Here is a 14,266-nt window from a genome sequence, read left to right on the forward strand (position 1 = left end):
ATGTATGTACACACGAAGGTATTTGAACACACACACACACACACACACACACACACACACGCACACTCACATAAATAGCTGGAGAGATGACTCAGCAGCTGAGAGTACTGGCTGCTCTTGCAGAGGACCTGGGTTCAGTTCCAAACACCCACATGGTGTCTTAGCAACCATCTGTAACTTCAATTCCAGGGGATACGACACCCTCTTCTTGCCTCTGTGGGCATTGCACACATGAGTGCACTTACATACATGCACTCAAAACAGTCATACACATTTAAAAAAAATTTTAATTAAAACACAGAAAAAAGAAAACTAAAAATTCAAAGAATAAATTCAAAGTTTCAATACTGGAATGAACACACATTTCAGTCACATAAAACATGTTTCTCCTACAGACAGGAAGTATTTAAGCCAGAAAAAGAGCATCTCATAACAAAACTGAAAATGTATGGTTTTTCCTATTAAACCTTGGTGGGGGGCCGGGGGGGGATGGCTCAGTAGGTAAAGGTGCTTGCTGTCCAGACTGGCCACCTGAGTTCAATTCCCAGTTCCCACAAAAAGAGAAGTGATTCCTTCAAGTTGTTGTCTGACCTCCAAATGTGTGCTGTGGTGGGCACGCCCCCCACTCCACTAAATAAATATAATTTAAAATTTTTTTAAAACAATAGCCAGGCGTGGCAGCACATGCCTTTAACCCCAGGATTCAGGAGACAGAGGCAGGCAGATCTCTGTGAGATGGAGGCTAGTCTGGTCTACATAGTGAGTTCCAGGCCAGCTGGGTCTATAAGGAAACCCTGTCTCAAAAAGACCAAAATAAATATTTTTTTTTTATTTTAAGACTTTAAGAAATAAAAAATATGTTCTGTCTTCATCAGTAAGGTCTTACCTTCAAGTTCTGGGAGGCCATCAAGGGCTGTGGCAATAGGCTGTTTAATTTTGGGAGTCTCTTGGACTACCCTAGCCAACAACTCAAAGGAAGGTTTCTTGTGTCTGGCACTGTTTCTTGTTATGTGACATTTAGCAATACACATGGACTCATGTAGAGATATTGTATGTGTAATTTGGCATTAGGTTGTTGGACTAATATGATTGCCTCTGGTTTTTTTAATATTTTATTTATTATTTTTATTTTATGTGTATGAGTGTATTGCCTGCATGTATGTGAGTGCACCGATGTTGTGCAATGCCGTGGAGGTCAGAAGAGGGCTTAGGATTCTCCTGGAACTGGAGTTAAGGATGGTTCGTAGCCGCCATGTGGGTTCTGGGAATCAAACCCGAGTCCTCTGCAAGAGCAGTCAGTGCTCTTAACCACTGAGCCAGCCTCTCCTCTCTCCCTGTCTAACCCTTCCACCATGGCATCCCCATTTAAAGTGTCCCCATTTTCCCCATTTCTCCCTTGGTAATACCAGTCTCCTATGGGCCCACCTCTCTTGATATCCATCTTTCCAAAGTTCCTTGTATAAACTTCCCTCTCCCCTCCAATTTAAATAACCCCATTTTACCATTTCTCCCTCAGTAACACCTGCCTCCTACTGTTCTTCTCTCAGGTTCCTTCTTTTCCTTTACCTCCCTGGTTCCTTTTCATTATTCTGGTTACTGAAGTTACATCAGGATACATATTCACATATAAAGATTTGGTGCTAGGATCTCACATATGAGGGAAAACGTACATCATTTGTTTTTCTGAGTCTGTGTTACTTCACTTAGCATAACAGTTTCTAGTACTATCCATTAGCCTGCAAATTTCATGATTTTATCTTTCTTTACTGCTGAGTAGAACTCCATCATATAAATGAAACAAATTTTTATTATGCACTTGTGACTTGAGGGGCACTTAGGTTGCTTCCATCTCTTAGCTATTTTGAAAACAGCAGCAACAAACATGGATGTTCAAGTGTCTCTGCAATAGGATGAGTTTCTTAAGGGTATATGCTAAGGAGTGGTGTAACCCGGTCATATGATAAGTTCATTTGTAGTTTTTAAGAGTTCTCCACACTGCTTTCCATAAGGGTTGCATGAGTTTGTTTGCAGTCCCACCAGCAGTGAATGAGTGTTCCACATCTTCACCAGCATTTGGTATCATTTTTTCTTTTGATCTTAGCCAGTCTAACTAGGGTAAGATAAAATCTTTAAGTGGTTTCAATTTGCATTTCCCTAATTACTAAGGATGATGAACATCTTTTAAGATGTCTCTTAGCCATTTTTATTTCTTCTTTTGAGAACTCTCTGTTCAGATCTTCACCCCACCTTTTAATTGAGTCACTTGCTTTTTTGAGTTTTTTATATATTCTGGATGTTAAATCTCTGTCAGATGTGTTGCTGGTGAAGATTTTCTTCCACTCTGTGGGTTTTCTCTTCACTTCCTTGGTTGTTTCTTTTACTGTGCAGAAACTTTTTAGTTTAATGAAGTCCCACTTGTTGATTCTTGACCTTAATTTCTGAGCAAGTCTGATTTAGAACGTCCTTTCCTACACCTATATCTTGTAGGTTACTGCCAATCTTTTCTTCTAGCATTTGAGAGTTTCAGGTTTCACATTGAGGTCTTTGATCCATTTGGAGTTGACTTTTGTTCAAGGTGAAAGATAAGGGTCTAGTTTCATTCTTCTACAAGTGGAGACCCAGTTTTTCCAGCACCATTTGCTGAAGATGCTGTCTTTCCTCCAGTGAGTGTTCTTGGCCCTTTTGTCAATAGTTGGTGTCTGAAATTGCATATACTCATGTTTGGTTCTTCAGTTATGTTCCATTGATCTATGAGTCTATTTTTGTGCCAGTACCATGCTGTCTTTATGACTATAGCTCTGTAATATAGTTTGAGATCCGGTATTGGAATCCCCCCAGCACTGCTCTTTGTGCTCAGGGTTGTTTTGGCTATCTGGGGTCATTTGTGCTTCCATATGAATTTTAGGATGGATTTTTCTAATTCTGTGAAGAATGTCATGGAGAGTTTGACTGGAATGGCATTGAATCTACAAATAGCTTTTGGTAGGATGGTCATTTTCATAATATTAATCCTTCCAATCCATGAGCATGGGAGGTCCTTCCATCTTGTCTTCCTCAATCTTTCTTTAAAGACCCAAAATTTTCATTATAAAGATCTTTAATGTCTTTGGTCAAGTTTATTCCAAGATTTTTTTTGTTTAGAGGCTCTTCTGAATTAGAAGGTTTCCATGTGCTCTTTCTCCAATTGCTTGTTTTTGGTATATAGAAAGGCTACTGATTTTTGTAGATTCATTTTATAACCTGCCATTTTTTAAAGTGTCAACATACTTTGGACACAGGATTTGGAGCAATGGAGCTAGAACTGACCTGGAAGCCACTTCCCCTGAGGGCTGGCCTTTATAGCTTTGGAGGGCACTATGCAAGCTGCTAAGGGAGAACATCAATCAATGTCCAACCCCAGCTTCAAGATCAAATAACCACTTCAATGACTGGCACAGCATATGACAATGGTGCAGCAGTGACACTTTCATCTTAGGGGCAATCAACAGCTACCTAATTGGACTTAAAGCCCACTCAATGGGAGGAAACACACGTATGGTACTGTAAACATAGCCAAATACACATGGCTGGAGAGGTCATAGATCTTAGAGAAAATCCCAAGACAGTCACATCCCTAGACAAATTTAATTTCTTACTATGTGAAAAATATGGGTCCTTATATTTGCAGACAAATATCCCAGTCACCACTTAAGGAAACTTCTTTTGCAGCAGACAGAGACTATTACCGAGTAACACAACTGGTCGCACACAGATATTGTCTGTGAATTGTCCAAGCTTAAGTGGCACATCTACATGGCAACCTTTACACCTAAGGCTCATGGAGCATAGAACAAGGAGTAAAGAAGACACTGATGAATATCTAAATTCTCATTAATGAAGTCCCTCACTCAACAGGGGGCCAGGAACACAAAAGGTCACAAATGGCCAAAGTGTAGTAGTTAAGAGTCTGCAGAATGCTAGTCCTTGGACAGGACTCCTGTATTAAACTTTACCCACCCAGGGCTCAGGGACCATTTTGGAAGAGGGGGTGGAAAGATTGTAAGAGACAGGGAGGAGGTGCATGATCATATGGAAATAGAATTCTACAAGCTCCATGGGTCAGCATGCACAGGACCTGTACAAACTGAAGAAGACAAAACCCAGCGCAGAACTGAGAAACAGGCAGCAGGCCCTATCTCAGCTGAAGGAATACGGCAGCTGGGTGACGAAGTGCTGGGTGAGGAAGAGCTGATCTTCCTAAAGCAAGGGACTCTAGATAGGCTGAGTAGACCTCAGTAGACGAACTTGTACTGAGGGACTTCTGGGTTCACTAACGACACAATAGGCCTTAACACAAATAACAGAATGTATGGATTCCAGTGGAGGGGATGGGAGGGTGCCAGTGGGGAAAGAGGTATAAAGATGATTGACTGAGATGTTCCATATGAAATACACAAAAATTCAATTAAAAATGTTTTTAAAAGAAATGCACAAAAACTCAATAAAAAATTTTTTTTAAAAAAGAATGAGTGAAAATTTTAGTAGCTTCTGTGTTCTAACGTGTTAAAGGAGTTCAAAGAATCACTTTTACAAAGCTTGAGTAACAAAATAAAGGCTTCACCTTTCCATTGAAACCAAACTGAAGAAGTAACTCAAAGATAAAAGTACTTGGGGCTGGAAGGATGGCTTGGCCATTAAGAGCTCTTGCTGCTCTTGCACAGGACCAGGGTTCAGTTCCCAGAAATCATGGCAACTCATAACCATCTGCAGTGCCAGTTCAAGGAGATTCAAAGCCTTCTTCTGGCTTCTGCAGGCACTGCATGTATGTCCTATACATACACACATGCAGGCAAAAAAAATACACATAAAATTAAAATAAATCTAATTTTTTTTTTTTTTGGTCTTGAGACAGGGTCTCCCTGTAGCCCCAGCTGTCCTGGAACTCACTATGTAGACCAGGCTGGCCTTGAACTCACAGAGATCCTCCTGCCTCTGCCTCCCAAGTGCTGGGATTAAAGGCGTGCGCCACCATACCTGGCTAAATCTAAAAATTTTTTAAAAGAAATAAAAAAATTAAAGGAGAGACTAAGATCAATGTTTTCAAAGGAAAAGTAGGTTTCTGAGTGAAAGCATGAACTGGAGAAGAAAAAAGAGGAGGCATCTAAGGGAGAAAGAAGCGATGTTTAGCAGGCAAAAGGCATCAAACCCTGTCTGTGGGCGAGTCGTCCTGTTAAAGCCATCTTGAAAGCTGTTCTCCCCTCCCTCTGCTATTGACCAACAGTAACTTTTTCTCAAGAAAAATAGAAGCTAATGAGAGGTACAAAAAAAACCATCTCCAAATCTGAAGAACTCACGGGCAATCATGCCAAGCAAGAACACTAACCCAGCCCCCAGACGTGAAAAGCAGTGCCCGAGGCCCAGCCTGAGCAGCTTACTTGCCAGTCCTTCAGCAAGACTTCCACAGACTCTCTGTTCCCGTATCTGACGTTCCAAACATCCAACTTTGACTTCACTTCATCTAGCAAACCAAGAACTGAGCACTTATAGTAATGAAATTCAAGAAGCGGGATGAATTTTCTCCCCAAAATGTTGTTTATTCTGGAAAACAAACAGGTTTTAGAATTGACCAAGTGTCAGAAATGTTTGGCATTATAAAAAACACTGGAGCTTTAACCTTTTTATTCAAACATATGGGACTCACATATATCCTCAAAGGTCTCTCTCTCTGTTCCCCTCTCTCCCTATTTTTTCCTCCCTCCTTCTCATCCTTCCCCTTCAAGACAATAAAAAGCAAACATTGTGACAAGATATAAAACAACCATTTCCAAGGTAAAAATAGGTAATAAAATATTTTTTCAAGAAATTTATTCTCTTACTGGGAAATTCTGTAAGAACATGCTGATCTAAAAACAGTTTATAAAACTTGAAAACTTCTGTATAGTTCAATGAAGTTACAACTTAAAAGTTTACATATTAAAAGTTTTCATTTTAAGGATAGCATCCTCTTATTATTCCAATAAGCTATTACGAGTAAAGAGAAAACAGAAGATGGTAAGCAACCATCAGTTAAACAATCTCTATACTGATAATAAAATCTTAAAAATATGTATTATTTAGTTATGTATATGTATTATATGCTTGCTTGTTCGTGTGAGTGTAGGTGCCTGTGGAAGCCAGAAGAGGGTGTCAGATCTCCTGGAGCCAGAGATCCAGTTGGTTGTAAGCTATCCGCCATGAATGATGAGAACCAAACCTGGGTCTTCTGCAAGAGCAGTCCACATTCTTAACCACTGAGCCATCCCCCAGTCTCTATATTGATATTTTGAAGTTTATTATTTATTCATCTGTGTCTGTGTGAGTGTACATGCAACATAAGTGTGCCAGTACACATGTCTATGCACACAGAGGCCAGAAAAGGGCGTCAGAACTCTTGGATCTGGGGTTTCAGGCACTTGTAGGCCCCAGGCTTCTTATATAGGTAAAGAGATTCAAACTCTAGCCCTCACAGTTGCACAGCTAAGGCTCCTAACTAGTGAGCTATCTCTTCACTACCTATTTTACCACTTATAAAGTGTGCTTATATACCTCCTCCCCTTGATCTGGTATCCTTGTGAAACATGTTTACAGGTAAGAAAACACGCTGGAAAAGCCAGATCTCACATCACAGGACTCTATCTCAATAAAACAGGATATGAAAATGACGTCACTCTTACAGAAAACATGAAAGGTTATAATGATGTAGAAGCAGAAATGCCAGAAGTTGTCTTAAAGTCTGTATCTTTACGGTCTCCGTGCTTGGTTGCTCAACATGAGCACTGCGTTGGACAGGCTTAGTTGTCAACTTGACACACTTGGGAAGAGAGAACCTCAATTGGGGAACTGCTTCTATTGGTTTGGCCTGCAGACATGTCTGTGAGGCATTTTCCTGTTCAGTGATTTGGAGGGCCCAGCCCACTGAGGGTGGTGCCACCTTCTAGGTAGGTGGTCCTGCGTTATACAGGAGAGCAGTGTTCCTCCATGGTCTACACTCCATTTCCTACCCCCAGGTTCCTGCCCTGCGTTCCTGCTTTGGCTTCCCTTGGTGATGAACTGTGACCCGGGAGGTTTAAGAAAAAGTAAACCCTTTCTTCCCCAAGTTGGTTTTTGTCAGTGTTTTAATCACAGCAATAGAGAGCTACTAGGACAGCACAGTGGTTGTGCAAAGGTACTGTTACAAACCGTCTTTTCATTTCCTCCAGTTTGTCAGGTGGCACCACTGGCTGGTGGTTTTCATCTCTATTTTCAAAGGTCATGAGCATATATGAATGATAGTCGGAACTGTCCATCAGATTCTGAAAGGAATATAACAAGACAAAAGTCAGATTTATCACCAAATGATACAGTAGGACAAATGTCCATCAACTCAATATGTTTGTTTTCAAAAGGGCCACAAATCTTGATCAACTGACTTGGCTAGGATCTTACATTGTAGCCCTGACTGGCCTGGAACTCACTATGTACCAAAGACTTGCCTGCCTCAGCCTCCGAAGTATGGGGGACCATAAGCATGGGTCAACCGCCTGTTCTCATCTCTTCCTTTGTAACTAAGATTTTTATGAACTAGTATTTCAACATAAAGGTTTTAATTATTTTATTATTTTTACCTTAAGGATATAAGTGTATTGCCTGCATGTATGTAAGTGCACCCATGTGGTGCAATGCCTGTGAAAGGCAGGACGGTGAACCCTCTGGAATTGGAGTTACAGATGATTGTTAGCTGACATGTAGCTGCTGGGAACTGAACCCGGGTCCTCTGCAAGAGCAGCCACTGTTCTTAACCACTGAGCCAGCTCTCCAGCTGCAACATAAAGGCTTTAAAGCAACACTGTCCGAAGCAGCAGCATGCAGTGTCTTTAGCACAGTCATTACCAAAATCTTTTGTTTTCTCCAACTCTCCATTCCTCTAGGGGCTCAACTGCTGCAACTCTCACACTTCAAATTCTCTCACACAGCTGCCGTGAGAACCCAATCTCCCTCATTTTAAACCAGTTTCCTCTACCCTCGGCATCTTTTTTTTCTGTTTTTTGTTTGGTTCTGGGTTGGGTTTGTTTAGAATTCACATTTGCTTTAGAAATAACTGGCTTCCACCTTATCATTTCCATCTTAAATAGCACGGCAGTCGTGAATGTAAAAGTGTCTTTCTTTTGTTTGGGTTTTTGCTTTTGTTTGGTTTTTTAAAAATATTTTATTATTTTTATTTTATGTGTATGAGTGTGTTGCCTGCATGTATGTGAGTGCACCCGTGTCATGCAATGCCACAGAGGTCAGAAAAGGGCTTTAGATTTCCCTGAACTGGAGTTAAGGATGGTTCGTAGCTGCCATGTGGGTGCTGGGAATCAAACCCGGGTCTTCTGCAAGAGCAGTCAGTGCTCTTAATTGCTGAGCCACCTCTCCAGCCCCTTTTGTTTGGCTTTTGAGACAGGATCTCCAGTACCCAAGGCCAGCCTAAAACACGTTATATGGTCAAGGATGATCTTGAACTCCAGATCCTTCTGCCTCCACCTCCGAGTGCAGGGACGACAGGTGTCCAGCACTCACGGAAGTATCGCTGTATCCAAAATCCCAAGGGAATCACATGGCCCAACCCTCAGCCACCACTCCATTCACTTCTCTTCTCTCAAGAACAAAATCTTCCTCCAAGACAGACCCTAACACAGGGTTGACTTTTCCATGTCTCTTCTCCCACCTTGAATAAAGACATTTTCTCTTGAGTCAAAGTCATGGCTTCAGAGTAATCCTGGGAGGCTGGCAGATCTTCCTCCATAAGCCCTTCTACCTCCTGGAGCCACACTTCAGTTTCCTTGAGTGGTGAGGGCAAGGTGCCATCCAGCTGGGCTTTCCACGCACCAATCTGAAATAAGGACAGATCCTTCGTCAGTGCTCTCCCAGCCGATGTCTTCACACTTCTACATGCCTCAGAAAGCCAAGACTGATTTGTTAAAGAAATTTTCTTAATGGGCAAACTTCTTAACTCTAAATATTTTGCTATTTGCAGAGGAGGAATATAATTATCTTAAAAGCTGTAGGAAAAAAGACACAAGAAAAAGAAAGATTTGGATGAATCTAGAATAAGTTACACGGGGGAAATTCGAACTATTTAAAAGTTTCCGCTATGCAGGGGTAGTTACAAAAAGGACTGCCATTTGACCACGTGGTCTTCTGGTCTTTGGTATTGTAACTAACACCTTCTGCATAGATTCATGGATTGTTGGTCACTAGCCCTACCCATACATCAACACTCAATAGTGCCACCTTGCCTCTCCACATATGTCCTTCAGCAAACCCCCAACACCATCCTGATGCACCTCTTACCTCCTCAGCCTTCCACCACATCTCACATCACCTGGGTCATATCAACCCTGGTGGCATGGTCCCCGAACACTCACCGCCCCTTTATGTCTTTGTTCTCACTGTGTCTTCCTAGATTTTCCTCCTTTCTAAGCTCACTCCAAGCAAATATTTATAAATAACCTCTTGGGAAGAGTTGGCAATAAAGTCATTTCACCTAAATTTAATGCTCTAAAAGAAATTTCTTTATATTTTATTATCAGTAAATGTTTGGTTTCCATACCTATTTTATGTACCTATGTGCCCAGGAAGGGTGGTATAAAATGAGTGGAAAAATTTCAAGAAGCTCTACTCTATTTCATCTATAATATTTGTACAACTAAATAAAATCTCTATGTACTTAAGAGTAAAATCAAAATTTTCAGAAGAAAAACAGAGGCAATATTTCCCTTCATTCCTCTCTTTCCCCTGAACACAGAAAGCTAGTCCCACATTTCCTTTCTGAAATGATTACTTTTGAATTTGCCTGAAAATTCTGTAAGGTCTTATCAGGTCAAAATAAAAGCACTTACTGGGTTAGATAAAAATATCTATATCCTCTATGTATGAAAATGGCATAAGGAAATTCACTACTTTGTAGATTAAATATGAATTTTTTAAAAATAAATAAAATATTTGTATTCTTTTGTTTTATTTTTGTTTTAGTTTTAGACACGGTCTCCTGTAGCTCCAGCTGGCCTGGAGCTCACTATGTAGACCAGGCTGACCTGGATCTCACAGAGATCTGCCTGTTTCTGCCTCCTGAGTGCTGGTATTAACAGGGTATACCACTTTACCCAGCCAGGTATCTGTATTTTTAAACTATGCAACCAGAAGCTGTCTAGATGGCATTAGCTTTTATTGATCCAGTGACTTTAAAATTAGCACGTCTCATTTTACACAACCAAGAAAATAAGGTGAAATTTGTCTGACTAAGGAAAAGGTTTCCAATATACTATCAATTTGCATCACTTAATCTTGCAAAATAATTCTTTTTGTGGTTTTTCTCATTTCAGGTAATTTTTTCAAATCATGTTCTGCAGATTTAGGGCAGGTCTCTGTAGCCTGGAACAGTCTGAACTATATAGACAATATCTTCTTTGCAGATTTTTATAAGGACGGCCATCACAGATAGCTCTAGTCCCCTTAAAAAGTCAGGCTCAATGCTATAACCAGCAGCTTCCAAGAATACACTGAGCACCATTCACCTGTGGAAAGATTCCTTGAGCTGCTCGAGTTCAAAATCAGGTCATCTGAGAGAGTGGCTCCTGGGAGCCACTGCACAACTATTTAGCACACTTAGTATTTGGAAAATGGGCCATCACTCCTGATGGCCAAGCATGGATCAGGGTATGTTTCCTGAGTAAGGCCATACCAAGAAATTTTGACTTTGTGGGCCATGTAGCCTCTTTGCAAATTCATTAAAATGAGTGAATTCTGTTCGCCTTCAAAGAAATCTGTAAATTCATTAAAAATCATTGAATGGGGACCAAGAGAGAGGGCTCAGCAGTTAAGAGCACATACTGTTCTTGCAGAGGACCCAAGCTGGTTTCCCAGCACCCATGTCAGGCAGCTCACAACTGCCTGTAACTTCAGTTCCAGAGGATGTGATACCCTCTTCTGGCCTCCATGGGAACTGCACTCACATGCACAAACCCACATACAGACATACACAAATACATAATTTAAAATAATACAAAATAGGGGCTGGAGAGATGGCTCAGCAGTTAAAAGCACTGGCTGCTCTTGCAGAGGACCTGGGTTCAATTCCCAGCACTTACATGGTGGCTAACAATTGCCTATAACTCCAGTTTTAGGGGAACCCAATGCCCTCCTCTGACCTCTACAGGCATTGCACAACACAGGTGCACTTACACACATTCAGACGATACACTCATACACATAAAATAAAAGTAATATGATAAGCCAGGCGTGGTAGCGCACACCTTTAATCCCAGCACTCGGGAGGCAGAGGCAGGTGGATCTCTGTGAGTTCAAGGCCAGCCTGGTCTACAAAGTGAGTTCCAGAACAGCTGGGGATATAGGGAGACCCTGTCTCAAAAAGACCAAAAAATAATAAACAATAATAATAATAATAATAAGATCTCTTTATTAAACTCCAGTGGATGAATTTACACTGAAGGACATTTGGATATAAATGCCTGAATGGAAAGGACTTAACATGCATAGTAGAATACAAGAGGTCCAGTATGGTGGAGGCATGGATGGGGGAGGGTGTCTAAATTTGATTAAGAACTATTGTATAAAATTACAAAAGCTCAGTAAAAATTATATAAAAATAAAAATAATAGACACAAATTTTAAAAATCATTTAAAGGGGCTGGAAAGATGGTTCAGTAGGTAAGAGCACTTGATCTACAAGCATAAAGACCTAAATTCGAATCCCCAGCACCCACATAAAAAGCAGGGTATGACTGTGTGTGCCTGAAACCCCAGCATCGGAGAGTGAGACATGTCACTGGCTACCCAGCCAAACTAGACAAAACAGGAAGTGACTAGTTCATGAAAAACCCAGCCTCAAGACAAGTAAGGGAGCGAGCAATAAAAAGATACTTGGTTAGTAGCATTAAAAATGAGGTTTTCTGTAGGAAACTATATTTTAAAAGGAAATGGAAATCTTTTTTAAAGGTTAAAACCTCATTCAATTTTATGTCTTATAGGGTTTATACTGAGTTCAATATTGTATAACTGTATTAATTCACCTGTGAACCTAAAAATTTATAGCCACTTTTGAAAGGGATGTATCTTTGCTCTGGAAATTTTTATTGAATATGTCAATGCTGTTGTAATGAACTGCTTCTTCTAATCATGTGGTTATTAAATAAATAATTTTTAAAAAAAGATACTTGATATTTTGTGTTGGCCTCCACATGGACATAGACACATGCAGAAACATACTAAACACACTAAATATTCAACATACATACACACAACCCCAAACCATTTCATTACCCACCTAGAATGAGTGAATTATAAGATGCCTAAGTTAGAGATCAATGAAATAATTTTTTTTAAAAAAACAAAGGCAAAATAAACACATTTAGAGATCAAAGAAAACTAAGCAAATTTGTTACTATGCCATAAGATAAGTTGAAGGGAGTTCGGAGGAAATAAAGACATTAGCTCAGTGGAAGCTAAAATTTATAGGAAGAACTAAAAATGGTAAGCATCTAGATACATATGAAAAGCTAAAACTTAAGTTCTTTAAAATAGGGACTGGAAAATGCTTCCGTGGTTCAGAGTACTTGCTGTTTTTTCAGAGAACCAGAGTTCAGTCCCAGCACCCATGTTGAGCCACTCACAACTGCCTGTAACTCCCACTTCTGGGGCTCTGACACCCACTTCTGACCTCTATAGGCACCTGTACATGCATGCACATATTCACACAAGCACACAGAAATAAAAAGAAATAAATTTTTAAAAATTCTTTAAAATAGGCCGGGCATGGTGGTGCACTCCTTTAATCCCAGGACTTGGGAGGCAGAGGTAGCCAGATCTCTATGAGCTCTAGGCCAACCTGGTCTACATAGCAAGTTCCAAGTCAGCTGGGGCTACAGGGAGACCCTGTCTCAAAAAGAGAGAGAGAAAAAAATTCTTTAAAATACATGGCTGGATGGAGCTGGAGAGATGGCTTAAGAGCACTGGCTGCTCTTGCAGAGGAACTGGGTTGAATTCCCAGCACCCACATGACAGCTAACAACCACCTTTACCTCAACTTCCAGGGGATTTAATGCCCTCTTCTGACCTCCAAGAGCTCTGCATGACATGGGTGCACTTATATACATGCAGGCAAAACACACATACACTTAAAATAAAAATAAATCAAAAAAATAAAATAAAATATATGGCTGGAGCAAAAAATATAAACAAATGACACACATATTTATATAAATAATGAACCTAAAGAACATGTGGTAAATGAATTATTTGATTGCAAGAATGTTACATGGGGACCAGAGAGATGGCTCAGCAGTTAAGAGCACTGGCTATTCATGCAGAGGACCTGGGTTCAGTTCCCAGCACCCACATGATGGCTAGCAACCATCTGTGACTCCAGGTCTAGAGGGAATCTGATGCCCTCTTCTGGTCTCCATGGGCACTGCATGCACAGGGTGCACTTACATACATGCAGGCAAAACACTGATACACATAAAAATAAATTTTAAAAATTTAAAAAGAGGGTCTGGAGAGAGAGCTCAGAAGTTAAGAGCACTGACTGCTCTTGCAGAGGACCCGGGTTCTATTCCCAGCACCCACATGACGGCTATGAACTGTCCTTAACTCCAGTTCCAGGGGAATCCGAAGCCGCCTTCTGAGTTCCACGGCATTGCATGACACAGGTGCACTCACATACATGCAGGCAATACACTCATACACATAAAATAAAAATAATAAAAATTTTTTTAATTTAAAAAGAATGTTACACAGTAAAAGAAATTGTACAATAACTAAGAAATTATAGACTTCTAAATTTAGGCTATAAAAAGTTTAGAATGTACATAATCCCTAGGGCAACCACTAAAAACATAATAAGAAGAGGTAGAGCCAATGAGCCAATAGAAAACTTAAAATTGATTTTTCAAATGAATAAATAAAGCAAGAATGGAGATACGAAAACAGAGGGAGCACACAATTAAAGAGTAAATGTACCTAAATTAAACCATACCAACAATTATATTAAAATAAATGGACTAAACACTCTCATTAAAGAAACAGAAGTGTCAGACTAAATAAGAAAGAAAAATCCATTGTGTGTGATGGCACACGCCTTTAGTCCCAGCACTCGGGAGGCAGAGACAGGTGGATCTCTGTGAGTTCAAGGTCAGCCCGGTCTACATAGTGAGTTCCAGGACAGCTGGGGCTACAGAGAGACCCTGTCTCAAAAAGCCAAGAAACGGAA

General features: G+C 40.4%; 1 protein-coding gene across 4 annotated transcripts in view; it reads right to left on the reverse strand.

Annotated features, from left to right (window-relative positions):
- Syne2 (spectrin repeat containing nuclear envelope protein 2) overlaps positions 1–14,266 on the reverse strand; it is a 367,778-nt gene that overhangs the window by 248,242 nt on the left and 105,270 nt on the right. For all 4 annotated transcript variants that reach the window (XM_017802560.2, XM_029554761.1, XM_029554763.1 and 1 more), the window contains exons 12-14: positions 8,705–8,869; positions 7,198–7,310; positions 5,415–5,577 (exon numbers count right to left, since the gene is read on the reverse strand). In XM_017802560.2, the coding sequence (XP_017658049.1) occupies positions 5,415–5,577; positions 7,198–7,310; positions 8,705–8,869 (441 nt within the window). The remainder of the gene's footprint in view (positions 1–5,414; positions 5,578–7,197; positions 7,311–8,704; positions 8,870–14,266) is intronic.

The sequence above is a fragment of the Nannospalax galili genome, unplaced genomic scaffold (genome assembly GCF_000622305.1).
Source record: "Nannospalax galili isolate Female #2095 unplaced genomic scaffold, S.galili_v1.0 scaffold144, whole genome shotgun sequence".
Classification (NCBI taxonomy): domain Eukaryota; kingdom Metazoa; phylum Chordata; class Mammalia; order Rodentia; family Spalacidae; genus Nannospalax; species Nannospalax galili.